This window comes from Coptis chinensis, chromosome 1 (genome assembly GCF_015680905.1).
Source record: "Coptis chinensis isolate HL-2020 chromosome 1, ASM1568090v1, whole genome shotgun sequence".
Lineage (NCBI taxonomy): Eukaryota > Viridiplantae > Streptophyta > Magnoliopsida > Ranunculales > Ranunculaceae > Coptis > Coptis chinensis.
In genome coordinates, this window is record NC_141456.1 from 60,540,864 (window position 1) to 60,561,659 (window position 20,796).

The 20,796-nt window shown below is 35.3% G+C and overlaps 1 protein-coding gene and 2 long non-coding RNA genes across 3 annotated transcripts; 1 reads left to right on the plus strand and 2 right to left on the minus strand.

The window, feature by feature from the left end:
- Positions 1 to 5,951: 5,951 nt before the first annotated feature.
- Positions 5,952 to 7,284, plus strand: LOC147524781 (uncharacterized). The gene is made up of 3 exons (XR_015197260.1): positions 5,952 to 6,148; positions 6,224 to 6,355; positions 6,957 to 7,284. It is a non-coding gene; the product is annotated as an uncharacterized LOC147524781 (long non-coding RNA).
- Positions 7,285 to 9,703: 2,419 nt separating this feature from the next.
- Positions 9,704 to 10,558, minus strand: LOC147524782 (uncharacterized). The gene is made up of 3 exons (XR_015197269.1): positions 10,451 to 10,558; positions 10,273 to 10,358; positions 9,704 to 10,176 (listed from the first exon to the last, which is right to left on the minus strand). It is a non-coding gene; the product is annotated as an uncharacterized LOC147524782 (long non-coding RNA).
- Positions 10,559 to 19,547: 8,989 nt separating this feature from the next.
- Positions 19,548 to 19,931, minus strand: LOC147524783 (pentatricopeptide repeat-containing protein At5g48910-like). The gene has a single exon (XM_086576421.1). The coding sequence runs from the start codon at positions 19,929 to 19,931 to the stop codon at positions 19,548 to 19,550; it is 384 nt and encodes a 127-aa protein (XP_086432547.1).
- Between the last annotated feature and the right edge of the window lie 865 nt (positions 19,932 to 20,796).

Sequence of the window (20,796 nt, forward strand, 5' to 3'; positions counted from 1 at the left end):
CAACACATCCATTCCTGGTAAACAAGATTGTTTTTGAGTTTTGATTTTCAACTCTATGGCTTCAAAAACTAAAAAATGGTGGAATCTATGTTTCTAGCTATGACTTAAAGCCTTCAAAAACTAAACACATGTTTTTCAAAATTTTAGTCTAAGAATTTAGGGGTTCTTTCATCTCTACTTTTTAAGTCCGTTGAGTTTTTCCAAGTATTAAAGTACGAGAGTTTCCATTTCCAGTTTCCAATTTTTACAATAAAAGCCCTGTTTTTTTTTTAATTTCAATCATTCGGACATTATAATTCCGCAATAATAAGCTCAGTCCAAAAAATTCGTGTATTAAACGGCCATTTTTCAAATATTTTCCGTCTTGTTCGTTTTATATGGGAATCCTTATAATAGTGAATAATTCTGCAAATTAAACGGCGAATTATTAGCTATGCACAAAGGTAGTAAAAAGGAGAAATAGTCCTAGGTGGAGGTGAAAAAAAGTGACTTGCATTCGGAATGCCCTAACTGTAGTCGATGTTCTAAAAGAAAGAAAGTAAAATATTTGATGTGGGGTCGGTCTTGCGGTCTTATTTCAAGACAGAGTAGACGCAGACATATGTGTAATGGGGATACCAAACTTGGGTCCTCTCTGTGCGGACAAATGATAATGCCAGAATTTTGGATGTGTAATTGGTTTTTCACCTCCTTGATAGCTCGAGCTTTTGAGATTGCTTAACATTTGCTACCATAACCAATACGATGACTAAAATTCGAGCGTCAGGAGAAGTCTATATATATATATATTATAGCTCTCCCCTCATCAATTGAGGGAGAGTTTTGAGAGTGTCCACGTGGGCAAAACTAATTACAATAAAATAGGGAGAGCTATTTTTTTTGTGCCCGAATCTAACCCCAACAAAACCCCCAAACTCTCTCACAAACTCCAAAAAAAAAAAAAAAAAAAAAAACACGGAAAATTGTCGAACTCAATAGACCTTTGCCAATCAAGAAGATACAATATCTCTTTTTCGATCTTCTCTATGATGAGTCATCAGAAGAAGTTCAACTTGCCTGTGTGGAAACTCTGCCTAGGGTGCTTATGCATGGAACTGAAGATATCTTGCTCAAATCAAGGAAGCAATGGATTCAATGTATTGAAGTTCTGTTGCTTCACAAAAAGAAAATTATAAGAGAAGCATTTTGCACACAGATCAGTTGCTTCCTCGAGGTCCCCATTTTAAATGGCTTATTTGGAGATGATGAAGCATTAGAGAAAACTAAAGAACAAAGATTCAGCTTTTCTTTTATTAAATTTGCAGAAGAGGAGAGGTAAGTCATATTTTCCCCGACAATAAAAAACCATATTAGTGCTAATCTTAGAAAGTCACATATGAAAAAGGACCTACTTCTTAGGGTACCTGAAAGTTGAAAAAGATTCATTGTAGTATATGTTTATGGTAATAGGGTTTAGTGTCCTGATATGATTGGTACTAAATGTACTCAAAAGTTTAGAAAGGAAGGTTTATATAACACCCTGTGTTTTATTTATATATACGTATTTTTCTATTTAATTAATTAATTTAATTATTTATTTTAAAAATTCGTCGGATTGGACTCGGGATACGTGGGCTTGGTTTTGGGCCCGAGTCGGTGTTGGGTTTGGGTTTCGGACCCAAGTATATAAACACATTGTTCTAGAGAATAGGGTTTTGAAGATAATAAAATAATGAAAATGGAGGCAGAGCTTAAAGCTGGATTTCTGGAGGGTGGAGCGCAACGGCTCGGACTCGGAGGAATTCGTGGAGCTGTTAAGACAGGTGAGTAGCTATTTTGCTATTTCACCGAAAGTTATAGTTTTCGTATATCGATGTATAGGTTTCTGTTTTATATTTTGGTTAAACTGTTAAACTGTTGAACCGTTGATTAAAACCGTTGGAACGGTTCAAGCTTGAACTCTGTTAATGGAGGCCTTGAGCTCCATGAACTGGCTATCTTTTTATTATAGTTGTGGTTTTGACTGTGGTAGCTCGCTCACGAATAATAGCGCGCTTAATGGCGTCGAGGAAGCGCCAGCTTTTTGTTTGAAACCATCCGGATGGTGGTTGTGAAACCGTACTGAGGGCGGCGGGTTGAACTTGTTTTTGTGTTGTGATTTGGTTGTATCGTGTGCTGTTGAACTGATGAGGGTCGAGTGGGGGCAGGGAAGCTTGGAGAAAACTTGAGCCATCGTTAATGGCGTTACTGCCATTACTGGGAATTGGGTACTTATGCATTCTTACAATCGTTTGAACGGTTTTTGTATAAATTTAGTGGGTTGTTGATGTGGGATGGTGTGGGGCTGTCGAGTGAGGGCTGTAAGAGCTTGTAGCAAGCATTAATGGCGGTCGCCATTTGTAGATCTAGATTTAGAAGAGTTTTGATGTTATGATTTTCGATTTTCGCTTTTATTAAAGTTGGAGGGGTTTTCTTGAGGAGAAAAATCGGTGGGTCAAAATTGGTGGTTGTGTGGAGGTGGTGGTGGCCGGATTTGGGCTGCTGTAGGTGGAGGGAGATGATGAACAGGGATTTCGGTTTGGGCCTGGGGCTTGGGCCGGACCAGTTCAACTAAGTTGGACCAATTTGGTTTAAGTCTTTGGGCCATTTTGTATTTCTTTTGTTTTAGTTTTGGGCCCGATTTTGGTTGTTTAATTTGGGCCAGTTTAAATTAAAGTTTTTGGACCGAACCACTTAACTGTTTTGGGCCCGTTTCTGATATTGCTTGGGCCAGTCCATTGGACTTAAAATAGATCTTTCTGGGTCTTTACATGTTTGGACTTTCGGGTTCTAAGGTTTGGGTTTGGCCAGTTGGGTCCGAACTATGGCCTTAACCATGAGCCCATGAGCCATGCACTTTTGACCTTAGCCATGAACCATGGCTATGACCATGAACCTGTTGAATATAGAAACGACAGTTTGACTTCGACCATGATGGTTGACTTTGACTTCGACCATGATGGTTGACTTTGACTTTGACCAGGGTTGACTTTGACCAGTTGACCCAATTTGACCTTTTAACTCGGATTATGATTTGGGTTATTAAGATAGGTCTAGAACTATTAGCATACTTGATTTTAGGCTAAGACCTCTATATATACGTGTGTATGTGTATTAACTACTATGTGATTTTGCAGTATTTTATGATATGCAACGTTATGACACTAAGACATCCCTGAAATTAATAACGCATAAATCAAAAATACAAGAATCAAGATACTCATTCGTTCTCTAAAATGATATATAAAATAAATTTCAATAATGCGTAAACAAAATTTACCGCACCCTTTTAGAACTCTCCACGCCTCAAGTTTTGGAATTGAGTTTTATGACTGATGATGTCATATGTAGGTGGGCATTTATTGAATGTGCCATAAATGGCCCGTTAGTGTTATATAAGGGTATTCATTGAATGTGCCATGAATGACCCGGGTATTCATTGAATGTGCCATGAATGACCAGATTGTAGTTGACTGCCCTAAAGAGGAACTAAGGTATTCGCCTTGCGGGTTAGTTGTATTCCTTGAGTGTACGGGAATGTAGGATTGGGTATTCCTTGAATGTGGCAGGAATGACCCAAGGCATTCATTGAATGTGTCATGAATGGCCCGTTAGTGATATGATAGGTATTCCTTGAATGTGGCGGGAATGACCTAAGGTATTCATTGAATGTGCCATGAATGACCTGAGTTTTTGTGCCCAAAGAGGCTGTGAAATATGTGTATGAAAGCCCAGAGATGGCTATGATATTGTGGTATTCGGTGGGAGAGAGGCACACAGGAATGTGTGATTTGGCAAATGTGTGAAGTGCAAATCGTGGAGTAGGTACTAAAGGGTGGGTGTATAAGAAAAGTAATTGAGTAATTGACAAGAGAAATTGATTTGTTTATACGAGTGTGCTTGGGTTTACTTTTGAATACCTAATATAATATATACATATGATATATAGAAGTTCTAACTTTCTTTTGCAGGAGGGTAGGACTTAATAACATTTTGTCTTGAGGACGCCGGGTCCTACCCTTTATACTGGCATGAAATGGATATCGGTAAGTTTTAATTCAATGGTTTAGATATTAAAATGAGGTATTATAATGAGTTATATAATGGAAGTCTTGCTTGGGAAGAAATTATGCCGGTTAAAATGACGGAACTACCTGTCTTCCAAGCTGTGAATGATTAAGTTATGGGATAATATAAAGTGATTGTTTGAGTAATTAAAGTATGATAATGTTTATATGTAGTTAGTCTACTCATACCAGCAAATTCCATTTTGCTGACCCATGTTTGCTTTGTTTTGGCAACGTGGGTGTGTTCTTGGGAACATAGGTGGAAGGCAGTGGAACCATGGCGTGTGATTGGGATTCTTGCCTGGAGCAGTTCGTTAGTTTTCTTTTAGGTCTGATTCCTATTGTAAGGATGTAATAACGTAGGTTACATTTTTATATGACATGAGAATACGATGTTGGAAATTGTTATTCTTAGAGTGGTTTGATATTTTATTGGGATGGAAGAAAGTCTTTTAATAATATGATAGTTGAGGAATTTGGAGATTTTTGTTGTTAAGTTGATCCTGTTGTGATGTGGGTTAGGTTTTGACATGTGTTGTATCCCCCCGTCATAGCCTGGGTTTTTAGACAATTGAATATAGTGATGTTTGAGATATTTATATTTCAAATATTCATTATTTTAATTGTTTAGAAAATCGGGCTGTTATAGTTTAGTAGACCTTAAGATCCATATATTTCAATTGTCTTCTTTACCATTTTTTTGAGATGGTTTATTGTTTTTTTTTAGGTTCGCATATCAACCAAGCCAGAAGAGCAAGGTGCAAGGGGGGTGGCATGGCACAATGCAAGCTGTTTTGTGGAATCATCTCCATCTACCCAAGTAGAGAACGAAGTTATTAGGGTGGGAGAGCCTTTATGTTTCAGATCAGGAAGTTGTTAGTTCCCTGACTAGACCAACAAAAACGGTATGAATTCATCCAATTTTGTGAAAGTATTGCTAATGTTAGTTTAAAGTTTGAGGCTTCATCATTTTAGTTTACTAAAACTTAAATGCCCTCTTCAGATTTGAATTCTGAGGCACATGTGAATGATGAACTTTTGAAAAAACCTTCCAAAGGTGGAATGAAACGTAAAATTAGTACCAGTGATGGTCAAAAAATCAAAAGTCCATAAATCTGAAGAACATGTTCCCGTAGGGAATGTACCAAATAAATCTGATCTGAAAAGTAAGTTGGAAGCTCAGAGCAAAAAGTTGTGGGCAATACAAGATGATCTTCAAAAGCATGTGACAATGACAGAGATGCGTGCGATGCTTGAGGCCAATCACTCATACTTAAGAGGATCATAGCTCGAACTGCGAGATCATTGGTAAATCTCTTCAAGAACTATGTCGTTATCGGTTCATACATAGGCTTAGACTCATTGTCTCATTTTCATTTCTAAGACATTCTCTGGCTTCGGACTGTGATACATTTCAGTTCGTAACTAATAAACCATAGTTTTTTTACTTTTTGAGGTGTATATCTGTTCTAATTAGGGGTAACTTCAGATAAACTCTAACAGAGTTTTTATTTTTGTTTTAGTTTTTAAAATTTTTCCCCATTTGGAAGGATCAGAAGTTCCACAAAGAAAATGAGTTTTTCATGGGACGTTGTTTGGAGATGGAGGAAGAAATGAAAATGCTAAAAAAACCACATCTATCCAACCAGATGGGTGGATGAAAATCAGTAAGGCTAGGTAAAAGGGACACTGCGCAAGCAATCTCCCAATAATTAAGGTTTCAAATCAACCCGCGAATCTGAGATACCTCATAGAGGGAAGACACATAAAAGTGTTTGAATTCGGGATGCCAAGAATGAGGTATGATAATCAACTAACATAATATAATAAGAGCCTAATACTGTTTAGGCAAACTAAATAAGGGAGTTCATGGATGTCATTGCGCAAGACAACTGACCTACCATAACATTTTACAGTTAGAACTAGTTATATTATTAAACTTCATTCCCATATTGTTAAGAAAATAAAAAACCATAAATTAATTACAGGTGAAAACTGATAGACAGTTGCACCTTCAGTCGACTCAACTACGACAGACAAATATGAAGATGGAGATACTTCAGGTCAGTTCATCTTATCTATTTCCTTTGCTCGAGACTAGGTATCTCTTTCAGATTCATCAAGTATAAAATTTGCAGGCACATCTTGGATTTGGAATTGCGGTATCTTCTTTGCAACCTCAGGAATTCCCTTTCTTGAGGAGTTGAGAAAGAGGGTCGTATATATGAACCTAACTATGGCAGGCCAATAGTCAGAAAGAATTAGCTGAGGTTAGTTTATCTCATATATTTTGTTCTTATAACCATTACTTAAGTCCCAAGTAAATTAATTTCACTACCAAACTGCAATGCTTTGTTTTGCTGATTATGAATTTCTACATTGGGAACTTGCACAGTTGCACTCTGTCCTTCATGATGTTAGCCTGTTAAATTACACGAAACAAGCAAAAAAAAAAGCTTGAAGATTCTTTCAAACATGATGGAAGTTTGAAGTCTCAAGAGATTTGCTCATATTGAAGAAAGACAGCACATTTAGCCATTGATCCCACCTCTTAAGCCGATGAACTGCTACGGTTTCGAGTCTCAAGTCAAGTCCTGTCACCAAGGTGGAGGGAAGAGACCCCTAACTTTGTTTTGACATCATTTGATTCAAACTTATCCTGTCAAAAGTACAATAATTCCTGAATGATTCCTGTTATGTGTCCTGTTGTCTGCCGAGTTCCAATCCTATTGTTTTATGAGAGTAAAAACCTCCAATTGAAACGAGTGTTTCTCGATTTACCCACCAGAAATATTTTTGTAATGCTTGGTGAAATTAAAATGACATGTAAAGTTTCATGGATCTCACGGTTCTTCCTTTCGAATTTTACAGGGTCAAATGGTAACATTAGTTGAATATATGCTGCTTCTGTATCATGCATTTCATTAATGGAACTTGCAGAATGAGAATTCAAGAAAAGATTATACGTATATAGCCAACTAGAGATGGAGTTCAGATATCCTCCTTTAATCAGTGGTGGACCCACATTACTACCAGGATAAAATTGGGGCTTATTTATGTTACGACTTCAAAATTCAAATAGTAATTGTGGATTTTGGTGGTCCTAATTCCTAAACAATTGGAAGGCTATAAATGGCGAATCAACATTTGGCACTTACTGTTACATAGTTCCATTACCTACAAATAAAACAGCAGCAAAGACCACGCTTTTCTACAAATTCTAAGTAGAACATTTGATGTTACAGACTTGAGAGCATATGTAAGCGCCAACACCGCAGAGTGTCAAAAGTCATTCATCGATTTAAGTTAAACAGATGAAGATTTTTCATTATGGCGTAATGATAAATGAAAGCATCTAGACTGGAAAAAAAAATGTCACATTCTCTTACTAGGAGTTCATGAATTTGAATTTATACCAATTGACAATGGCTACTACAGGCCATGTTACAAGCATGACTAAAAGAAAATAAAGAACCACATTGTTCAAATCTCTATACAAAATCATATCTCTTCAAGATGAAGAAATGACCACCAAACTGATCACATAATTTCACCCTAAGCTCGGAAAATCATTAGTGTATGCGAAATGATGATCTAGCACCATGCATATATGCAGCGAAACAACCAAACCAAAAAAGATACCCTAATGCATAATTTTGCTTTGTTGTGATCCATTAAAATGCACAACTTATTCCGTGCTATAGTGCTATAATGGATTAGTTAATTGATATGTATTAGTTATTGTATATGGATATGGATTAGTTAATTGATATGTATTAGTTATTGTATATGGATATGGATTAGTTAATAGATATGGATACGAATTAGTTAATGGATCAACAACAGAATTCTTATGTTATACAACTGCTGTCATATTAAAATATATATAAAGACATCAATATTCATGAAACATTCAACAAAAACCTATTGAAAGCATACGCCAATATACAGAAAGAAATCCTAAGAAAACACATCAATATTCACAAAGCACACACCATCATTGAAAGGCTTACTAATTCCTTCCACTTTCTTCTACTGAAGGTTCGTTTTTTTTCCTGGACTGAAGGTTTTTTCCTGGTACGTACACCATCTTTGAAAGGACTCCAAATTCTTTCCACTGAAGGTTAGTATTTTTTTACTATTAGTACATATTTTTTGGTACATAAGAAATACAAACACACTTAATCACACAGCAGTGTATTTTTGTAACTGTGGGGAGCATTTGACTAACATCATATAGTTGCAAGGAGCCATTATCGGAGCCAACAATGAGCTGTTATTTCAATTAAATCAAAATAATGTCAGCAAGGATTCATAAAGTTAAAAAAATCTACAAACCTTTTCTGTTTCTGGATAAGAAAACTTCAGAATTTGAACAGCAAGGAAGAAAAATTCTAAACATCAACATGTCTACCAAACATTCAACAACGGTTTAAACTATAAACAGGCGGAACTAGAAAGCACAGATGCACGTCATAGGTCATGATTTGATGTGCTACATTAAGATCTCCTATGCAAATTCAACAGGTTATATCATAGTAAGATGATACACCTCATTCAATAGAATGAAGGAGGTCAGATACTCAGAAGTAATATAGTACGGTTGGCTACCAGTTGCAAGATTTTCGAAAGTGTACTACAGTGGATTGTGTCTCACACATTTGCATTTAGCATGATAAAATTCCTCCTTGAGTTGGTCATTAGCCTAAAAAACATAGATATCTCCTTTAAACTAGGGATTTCTGCTTAAACAAAGAGGGTGTCCAAATTATAATGAGTGCTAAACAACAAAATTTCTTATAACTGTTATGTAGATCATTTTATAGATCACAAGTTGTTCACAAACCTTTGATGGATGTATTTTAAGCCAACAGAGCGCTACCACACTGTTCAGTGTTTCTGAAGACCTACAACCAACAACACTTCCATTCTCATGGCTCATGGCAACTATTTCACCATCCAAAGTACCAAAAACCATGAGACTAGGATCAGATGGATGGTACTCAAATTGCCTTGGACGAAATCTTTTAATTTCTTCCCCAGTCACGCTGCTTAGCTTTGGCACCGGATCAATAGACGGCCATGCCGAAGAACCCACTTTAGCAGCAGATATTGACGTGGAGAAGAAATATTGACTTTTACAAAGAGGAAATTGTGACTTTACATTGGAACATTGTCTCGACTGGCCTATAAATGATCCTTTCTCACGCTTCTGCAATATACTAACAAGATTCTCCTTACTCTGCCGGTTGTAAGGTAAGCATTCATAGTACTGAGCACAAATAACTTTGGGCCTCTCTATCTCAGATCGGTTATGGACAAGTTGTCCAAAACTTCCAAACGAGGCAAAGATGCTACCATGTATTCTCTGTAGTGTTTCTCAAAACAAATTGGAGAAGGATGATGTGGCACATACTTCTTTGAAGTGGCATCTGCATCACCTACAGTTTGTCTTGAATTGAATGGGCCAGCCAAAACCGATCCTTCTGTAGGAAAGAACATGCTGGAGTTTTCCTGCTAACCAAAAAAAAAGATCCATCAGCCAAATGCAATGCTGTATATAGTTCTGCTGAAATAATCGAATGTACTATACCTCATTCTCCCAAATAAAGATGTGTACTCAACTCGGGAAACATATTGGACAATAGATCGCCTAATCCTGGTCTCTGCTGTGGACTTGAAAATTCCACTTCACTATCATCGGATGATTCCTCGGTTGGGTTTTCAAGGAGATTCTGGCCCATAATCAAGGCATCCAAAAATAAATGCCTAAATCTTCCCTATCTAAGATGATATTGTGAATTTTGAGTTTCTCGACCGTTATTAGCAAGGGATGGTCTACCAGGAGAACAATTTCCTAGATGATCCAAATAACTAGAGTTAGAAGCAAGAGGATTTGGTCTATCAATGGATGATTTAGAACATGGTCCAGTATCATTGCAACACAAACAATTCTGGAACCGGAGTTCCACCAGAGAATGTAGCTTTGATAGTGCAGCACTGGTTGTCCAGAGAATATTCATGTAGCAATTCAAATTGAAAGAACACCCTCCTGCATCTTAGTTCTCAGCTTCTTCAACCTCTTCAACCTCTACAAAATTCAAAGTCCTATCAAAATTCTCAGTTATCCATGTTAAAAATAAAGACAAACTCCAAAACAAGAAAGAAAAAGATCTTGATAACATACTGCTGCAATGCAAGCAACCATGATAGGACCAAGAATTCTTTCAACTCTTGGATATAGAAGAGTTTGAGAGATTAGAAGTCCAGCACCTAATAATAGATAAATAAGTAAGTAACACTACCACGTGCACAAGAAATATCACTAAATTCACATATTTGTTTGATTATCTGCTTTAACTGACTCCTTTTCTTTCCAGGCTTCCAGTAGTATTCTGTTCTACATGATTTCGGTTGACGAGAATTTATCCAGCAGAAAGCGATGGACACCAACAACAATCCAACTTGAAAAATTGCATCAAGTATTTGATCAATTCAATGGAAGTCCAAATAAAGAGATAATTAACAATTTGAAAGCTGAACTAAATCAACACCGTAATGTTTCAGAAAAAAACATAGTTACTTGGTTTTGCAACATGCGTGCTAACTTGAAAAGAAAAGCACTCATTAATGCAGAGAAAGATTCGGATGAAATTCAAGTAGAGATTCAAATTTCTCCAAAGAAGACCAAGCTTAATAATATGGAAGAAACTTCTGGTGACATTGTTCCTTCACAAGAAAGTATGTCTTAACTTACAACAATTCTGACAAGTACTTTATATATTCATCATACTAATATTACTCTTAAATTGCAGGTCAACATCAAGTATCAGTTAGAAAAACAACAACTACAAAGTCTACCCCAGTCAAAAGAAAACAGAGGAGGAAAACACAGAAGAGAAGTTATAAATCTAATCGTCTTAGTAGAATGAAACATTTTGGTAAATATTTTCTTCTTATGTATTCAATTTATTGTTCTTATAGCATCAAATACTTTATTAAATGACATATTATTATTTTTTAAACAGTATCTATGCCCGGAACAAGTGAAGAAGAAGCTAAAATAAATAGAGCTAAACGAAAAGAGATGCTGAATTTGAAGAGCATTGGAAACGATAATTACATTGACGATGAAAGTGATGATGATTACCTATCACAAATGAGTGGATCAGATTCCGACATTGAAGTGGACAATAAAACTGAAGTTTCCATTTCACGTGGAATAGATGTCTTACTTAAAAGTAATTTTCTTACATCAATGTTTTATATTCTTATTATAATTAAATTATTTAATTTTAATTAACTTTTTGCCTTATAGGAAGTTGTTTTAAGCCTTTGGATTTTGGATGTCCAACATCCATATGTTCTCACTGTGGAGCTATTGTCTGGTACGAAGAAATGAATGATAGGAGCAAAAAACCTATTAATCCTAAATTCTCCATATGTTGTCAGAATGGAAAAGTTCAATTGCCTCTTCTAAAAGATACTCCATAATTTTTGAAGAATCTTTTGGATTGCAATGGAGGGTCAAAATCGTTAAATTACATAGAAAACATCAGCATTTACAACTCAATGTTCGCGTTCATATCTACTGGTGGACAAGTTCAGAGCTCAGTTAATGATGGAAATGCACCCTTTGTTTATAAAATAAAAGGGCAAAATCACCACAAAATTGGAACATTGCTTCCATCTGAAGGAGTACGTCTAAGGTTTGCACAGTTGTACATACATGATACTAAAAATGAAGTCACCCACAGGTTGAACTCTCTTAGTAAGAAAATTGTTAAGAGGAATCCAAAATATGCTTTAGATTCTAGCATTGTTCAAGGATTGATAAATATGTTGAATGTTACCAACGAACTCACCAAGACTTATAGAATGGCAAGGGATAGATTTAAAGAATGTCATGATCTTGCAAACCTAGAATTGAAATAAAATAATTCAAGAACCTTAATAAATGAGCAAGCAAAACAAAAGTCGACAGAAAATCTTAGATTTTCTCACTTTGTATTGATATCTTCATCGGTGCTATCTTATCATAATCATCACATTGATAGTTTGAGCCTATAGTAATATGATTACTCTGGCTTTCAATAGACTGCCTAAGGAGACTACAGTCTACACAGAGGGAGCAACAAGGTTCATCTATGGATATGCATTAGTTCCTTGGGATGTGAGCAGGGGCTAGAGCTGAACTATGGAGTAATAGTACTTAGACTTGAGAATTAACTTTAGAAAGGGGTACGTGGGGAGGTGTCTGAGGCATTTTGAACGGAGTTTCTACTTTTGTCATAATTAGAACTTAGAAATGTGCAGTCCAAAAGTTCTCTATCATAACTTATTTCTAATAACACCGCCTTTTCATGGGTTTTTCAAAAAAGTTGCTATTTCTCAAACTGAAAGTTTAAGTATTCCGCAATAACTATCTTATTGCTTACTGTATTAGGGTTTTTCTATCATTGCTATCTGCCTATCTAATAATAAGCTTGGTGCTTTTAGAGTATCAGTGTTGTTTTTGCACGTACTAGACATTCATTTTGCCTGATGCATGGATTCTTTCTTCTTTCCTTTTATTTTCTTTACTTTAGATATTTTTGTATATCACAAGAATGTATTATCTTACACAGACCTTTCATAAAGTGTCTATCAACTTTGTACCCAAACTTCACTGCCTAAGGAAGATACCAATGTGATTTGTTTTAATCTCCTGGACTACCAAGGAAGTATAAAGCACACAAGTTCCTTCATATGAAAAGGGTGAATATATAACTGACTGAGTCTCTCTCTCTTTCTCTCTTAAAATCTCTAAAGTACTAATCGACAACTTCATCAAAATTGCTCGATGGGGATACAATCCCACTCCGACTCACGCCATAACTCTAACCATGGGACACAACATTCTTGAGAAGCAATAGAAGACTCACCATTAGATTGTTCTGAATTTGAAATGTCAACCATCTTCTGAATTGAATCAACATCCCCAGCTTCAGAGAGCGTGTGTGTCTGAAGAGTAACTGCGCCCTCGCTACGTATGAGAAAATTATAGATCAATATAGATAACCTAGGATGGCTCAATTAGATTGTACAAGAGTTCCAGCAAAGGACCATACTCTGTAACTCCAAATATCTCCTTGATGATTAAGGAGCTCTCCCTTAAACAAAATTCTGGCAACTGGTCCACAATCCCCAACAAAAGGAATCAGTTCAATATGTGATATACACAGAAGATGCTTTTCAGTTCAATGTCGTCCAAAATAAACTAAATCAAGCAACTCAAGAATGAAAACCAAGATCCAGTATCCATGACGGAGTGTGACTTTGAACACAGCTTGAGCACATTTACTCAGAATGAGTCGTTAGGAGAATCTAACTACAATCAAATGACATCTCTACCCAAGGACCCAACTAATAATTAAAATTTCAACTACTATGGTCTATGGCCAAATTGATAGAGTCCAATAAGTTTTATCAATGTAATTACAAACTTCAAAAAGCAGATGTATTCACACAGTTACCTCAGATAGATAAAATATCTTCCCAAAGATTGCCTGCACATCAAGTTTTCTCTTAAAACCCTTCTCTGAGTATCCTCAAATATACATGACAACTGGACCTGAAATGGATAGCAAGTTGTGATCAGAACACCATTACAATAATCCTTGAGCATTCATGTTATTATGTCACCCTTACTAAATTCTGAAGTAAATCATCTTTTTATATGAGATATTTCTGTTAAGATATCCAACAACATTCCTTCATTTCATTAAATCAAACTTATTTACTGATACCGTCTGACGTATTCTATTGTCTACTGTCAAACCATATACCAGGTGTTTTATTCACTTTTCTAGGATTTTTCATATTTTCAACAGATGTGTTCACCTCAACAAGTTCAGCTGGTAACATCATATTCCAAAACAACATCCCGCATTTGATGCTTCTATATCTCCATTTTGTGCCAAACACAATAAGTGGTATCATATTGGTCGGTGATCACAACTCACTAGAAAGAATAATGATACGTACAACCATACCCCAAGTATACCATTCAAAATAATATACTACAAAACAAAAAATGTACCAACCCTTTTCAACTGCTGTCTCTTATAAACAATAGGGTAGCCAAGTAGGATAGTACATTAAAGAACAAAGTATTATACCTGATATTTGTTTGATATGCCTATATAGTTTCTCTTAATACATAAAGATGCAAATAATCCTCTTAGTGCACCCAAAAGTACAACACATAGTAGTGGGTGAATTCACTATACAAATTTTAAATTATTTACAGCTTGCCACTTCACAAGGCTGAAGGCTATTACATTTTTTCAATACAGAAGGTTATGGCCCCTTATTGATGCACCATAATCCGTGAGTGCTTTGGACTTTAATTACAACTTGGCTAATGGATCACTTCTAATATTTGGCTTTTGGGCTTTTGTAGATTATTTCTGTGATTGTGCCATGGTCAGTCTTTACAGATTATGCCAGCTCCATCGTCTAAAGGATCTTTGAAGGTTATGCTCTTACATGGGAATTTGAATATTTGGGCAACATGGATATGTTTCATAAGACCTTAACCAATATGTTTGCGAAGCGGCTTGGGAATGTTACAAACAAAATTGAAGGGCATGTATCAAAGGTAAACAGTGATCCTTATGTCACTGTTTGAGTGGCCAATGCTGTCGTCAGCAGAACTTACGTTATTAGTAATAACGATAACCCAGTTTGGACACAACATTTTAGTGGTCCTGTTGCGCATCACGCTGCAGAAGCGCATTTTGTTGTTAAAGACAGTGATATTGTGGGGTCCCAAGTTATTGGAGTCGTGGCAATCACAGTAGAAAATATAATATCAGGAAACAAAATTGAAAGATCTTTTCAAGTCCTTAATATGTCAAATAGGAAGCCATGTAACCCTGGAGCTTTTACACAGGAGTTCTAGGTACATACTTCCCTCAGACAAGGAGGGAAGCTAACATTATACAAAGATGCCCATGTTCCTGACGGTTGACTTCCAGCTTTGAAGCTCGAAGGTGGGGTGCCTTATGAGTACGGGAAATGTTGGTATGACATATTCAATGCAATTAGTCAAGCCAGGCGCTTGATTTATATTACTGGCTGGACAGTGTACCACAAAGTATGATTAATTCGAGATGTTGCTGCTTGAGGAAGATCTCCTGGACTAGCAAGGAAGTATACGGTCTAATTCCCAGGCCTACATAAGACTTCTTTTACCAAAAGAATCCTATTTATACTTAACTTCCTAAACAAACCTATCTAATAAGAATCCTATTAATACTAAACTTCTAATGACATAAGAAAACCTAAACAAACCTATATATATAAAAAAACCCACGATCCTCCTAACACAAAACAAAAAACAAAGGTAAACTTTCAATTTTTTCTTTTAGCCTGATTTACATTAGTTTTACATATATAACTGAGTTCTTTTTCTTTTTTTCATTGCATACAATATAAGATATTCAATCAAGGCTTCAGAAAGAGTTAACAAAAATGGATAAGGTAAACTATTTCTTTTCCAGTATCTTATTTAATAATTTTGTTGATTTCTCTTTTATGATTCAACTGATGATAAAAAAACAATAATAATAATAATAATATTAAAGTTTAAACACATGAGATATTAGCGTAAGCCTGTAACGGTTTGTTTTTTATGATTCTTTTAATTCAAAATTATATTGAACTTAAGACCTATATTAGTGTAACAACCACTCACTATTAACTGTTCCTGGAACCCCTCTTACCCCTCCTCTTTATAATTTTTCTTAATATTGTGAAATCAGTGGGACTATGGGAGAGACAAGTCTCGAGTTGAAGCTATTGAGTCAATCAATCCAACACGACAATTATTGATGAAATTATATGAAATATAAGAGCAGACCTAAGGAGAACATATCAACTTTCAAATCATCCATATGCTTTAAAATTTATTTCAAGGGGGAAAGGTGTGTGTGTATAAGGTACGGTATAGTATATATATGTAACTAGAGTATAAGAAAATGCATGTTTTTATATCAAAATTATGTAATGCTGGAACCAAGTTTAGTGGTATATATATACCTGCACTTATTCGCTATAGCCCACTTTCACACACATTTGGTATCCTCCCACAAAGCCTACAAAACAATAAAAGATCCATCAATAAAACAAAACCTAAAATTTGCATGTTCTAAAAATACCAAATTACTATATGCCCTGACAATGGTGAGATTGTATATTTCTGGATTATATAAACTAATTTAATTTTTAAAATGCAGCTCATGGAGTATGAAACCAAACACAAAATTTCACTCAAGACAGCGTTGAGGGAAATTCTAATCAAGGAAAAAATTCAGGGAGAACCAGTTTACATATCAAAGATTGAAAACAACCGATACGCTGCAGATGTCATAATAGATTTGCCGATAATGAGAGAAATCTTCAAAAATCCGAATTATCCTATAAGCCAATCATTTCCGGGGACGTATCAAACTAAGAAAGTGGACTCAAAAAATGCGGCTGCAGGAAACGCTATCTGCTTTCTACAGCAGATCAATATACAAATTTGAGGTTTTAGACGTCAACCACAAAGAAGTCATTACTAAACGTGAAGAGCTACATGAAGCAAATACTAGAGAAAAACAACTTCATCAATATATTGAAAACTTGAGAAAAGAAAATGCCTATTTGAAGTCAATAAATGAAGCATTGCTTATAGGAGGACCAAATTGGGATATGGACTACCTAAGCATCCCAAATAATTCATCAGATTTGGATGAGGATTAACGTAGTGTTTTTCAAGCTGAATTCTATATTGAATGAGGATTAGCACAGTGTTAGATCCATCAAATTTATGTTTTTGTTTTTTCAATTTGAATTATCTATAGTTCATCATAACTTAATGAAATATTTATTTTAGGACATATATAGCGCCTCATTGATGGACGACAAGTATTAAGTGTGTCAATAACAGATCAAAAGTCACAAGAATAAAAAGTCAAACAACAATAAGAAGAGAATATGACAGAGTGGCAACATTATTGATTAAACTAGACTCGACCAAAGTAGAGAACGTTGTGTAGATAAAACCCAACGAGAAAGGAAATAGAAAATCTTACAGTGAAGAATACGTAAACTAGCAAGCACTCTCTTTGGGCATTTCTACAAGGGCGAACACTGCTAGGTAAATTTGTAAAATAACACACTCACTCTCTCAAGTATAGATCGAGAGTAAGACCAAATTGAAAGGAAATAACCTATTGTCAAGGCATATGCATTTTGTTAAGTGGGTTTCAATGGTCACAAATACGTATCCTGCAACCACAGAAGTTTAAGCTGAGGGGTTGGGGAAAGACATTGCTTGAGCTACACAGTTCAAACAATACTCAGAGGAATCACAACACAGGAAACGGAAACAGCTCAATACGAGAAGAAATAGCATAGTTATATAAATAGGTAACATTCGAAACTGACACCTCACAAACGGTTTCATCAGCTTTTTACCACCTCTCAGAAAAACGATGCTTACAGTTCTCATGAAGATAAGCAATTCCACGAGCTGAACAAGCAGCAACTTTAGACGTGGTTCCCCATTCCATAACAGGCCTCCCCTAGCCTGAAAAATGTGAATGACAAAATTAAGAGAAAAGCTAAAGATACAATTCTTGAGAACATATCCACATAATCAGATACATATCTTACCATGAAGATTGGAGCAATTTAGTTGAAAGGAAGCTGCGTGGGAAAAATAGGTAGCAATTCAAATTTGAATTGAATTTGAGATACAATACCCACTTAAAACATATGTTATAATTTGTTCGTCCCAGGCCCAACAGTAATGGTATACTTATAGGTTTCTAAACCCAATAGCTTCTACCTATTTTTTTTTTAAAAAAAATCTAATTTAAAGTAAGGCGATTTAGCTTTAGGTCGTCCCAATAATATGGGTATTTGCATTGGACCAAAGTTTTATGTTTTTTAGCTTTAGGAAACCCTATCGTTAGTTAACGATTCATTTACCAAGTTTGACCATCTATTGTGGTGTGTCTGGTGTTATGCCCTTTCAAAATGCAACAACTACCCCTCACACGTTTTGCACGTACCCACACCATAAAACTCAAAAACCAAATTTCAAAATACCTGACACATGTTATAATCCATGCTTCTAATAGAGTGGAGGCTGCAAAAAAGGAGAACCTCGCTATTCCAAAATATCAAAATTTAAGAGATATACAGAACTAAAAACATACGAAAAGTGAACTTCCAATCACTTAGTAAAACATAATCTATTAACCTAAAAAAAACAATTTAACTACACATATCGAAAAACCAGGTAGCCTATTTTTTTTCCTCTTCTCTATTATTTACAATTATTTATTGACTTCATTTTATTATGTATATTGCAGATAATGGCATATGAAAATTACAGCTTATGTAAAAAAAAATGCTAAAGGAAATTCTAGAAGCAGGACTTAACATTCAACAAGATCCAGTCTACAACACAGAATTAGAGAGCGGACGATTCAAAAGCACTGTAACATTAAAGGTACCAAAAGACTTATTCTTTAACAATGAAGACGTCATAGTTAAAGAAATTGATGGAAACCCAACATATTCTGTTGCAAAAGCAGAGGATTCAGCAGCTTTTCATGCAATACAGTTTATAAATGATGAACGTGATATGGAAATTGAAGACTTCAATTTCAAAGAACTTATGAAGAAAAGAATAGAAGTTGAAGAGAAACAGAATCAACTCGATATCCTCAAAAATATTATGCTAGATTGTTTGGTTGATGATAAACACAACAAAGATAAAATATATTATCTGGAAGAAAAAAATTAAAGGAATGAAGGGAATGGAGAGTTCCATAATAAAGAAAAGAAAACCATGAGGATTAGTACTTTAATAACAAAACTTTATTATGTTGGTCACATAGTATTTTTTTAATGGCCAAGGTTTAACGCTTCTTATTTATGAAAGTTTGTAACTATTGAGTCCATTAATTTTTAGTTTAAATTTATAATATTAGCACGCTCGCTTTTCCAATTTGACTACTTTAAGTTTTATTGTGTTCGATATCGAAAAAAATATAAGTCATTTGTCACCTTTGGAGTAGGTATTCGTATCATAACATTATTTCGTTTGCTGACCTTCTAAAAGAAGTGAGTAATTGTAAATAAGTGGATGCCCTGAACATTCAACAATGTAAATACTGGACAGTGTCTTCCAAATATTAATGAGATAGTGAGTTCTTCTTTCAGTATTCTAATGCCAAATACCAGATGTTTTAAAAAAAAAAAAAAACACCATTGGGAGTGCGAAAGAATTAGGCAGTCAGCAACATTCTTAGATGTCTAGATTTTTTTAGTATTATCAGGGCAGTTTTGCAACTCCATTATATAAAGTCTCCTAAATTACCACAAGAGCACAATCGATTATGAAAATGGTGAAACCTCATGTTATCCCTCAACAATCTCTCTCCTCATAATCAGAGACGCACCACACATCACAGTGTGGAAATCCTCACACACTCTGAGTTTCTTTACAATCCTAATGGGGATTCCAGCAGTCGTAGTAAATAGTCCAAATGATGTCTGTAAAAGATCCTCTAGTGCTTCCTTGATCTCTTTTGACTTTGGGTGCGTAATGTCACCAACAAATAACTCATCCTCTGCTTCCATTAAGCTGTAGCCAGGGTTCTTTCTGACTCCTTTTTCTCTAATAAGGATTTCCATGGATCCGACAAGCACCAAAGAGTGCTCCACACACGCCTCAATAGGCATCGTCGCTGCAAGGTTTAAAGCTTCTTCCAAGTGTCCAACACGACCAAGAAGATCTACCATTACTACATCAAAAAAAACACCAAGAAAATTAATATCTAGATTTTGGGCATATTAGATTTTGGGCACTGCCTAGCCAAATGACTCATTCAGACAATCACGACCCAGGTGGCCAATCTTCCTGCAATTGTTGTATGCCTTATCATTTGTGCAGTTAACACCTATATGGCCAATCTTATAGCAGTTGTTGCAAACCATGAGGTCACCAGGTGGTAGGAATACCAGTGACCGCAATAAGCAGAAAATAAAACAGTCATACCCAAATTTCACTAATCCCACAATATTTAACTAATAAATCATTCATACCCAATGTTTCGTTGCCATACCTTTCAGCCTAAAACAAATTAGAATTAGCTTCAAAGGCAATAACAATATGGTCACCCATTCATTTTTACTACAAATGCCACATCCATAAAGCAGAGTAATTTTAACAATACATGAATCAAATAAAGTTTTCCAATATTGCCTATCAAATTTTTATAATTATGTCATATCATGTCTAATAAGTTGATATATTGTTCTAAATATGGATATACAAGAAGCATAAAAGGTACAATTTTTTAAAACAAGTATCTTTTTTTTTTTCCCCTGAATGTGTATTGCTACATTTAGTTATTTCGATTAAAAAAATAATCTTCTACTTACTACAATGTGAACATAACATTTTTTCTTGGCTATCTTATACAAAAACACATAAAAGGATCACTATGGAGATGAGAACAGAGCAATATTCAGGAGGGATTGAAGTGTCATTCAAACCTATGCTAGAAGAAATAATGAAAAAGCTAAATCTGGATCAACCTATTTACGAAAGTTCATTACATAACGAAATGTACAATGCAAGCATTAGGGTGAGAAATGATGTTGG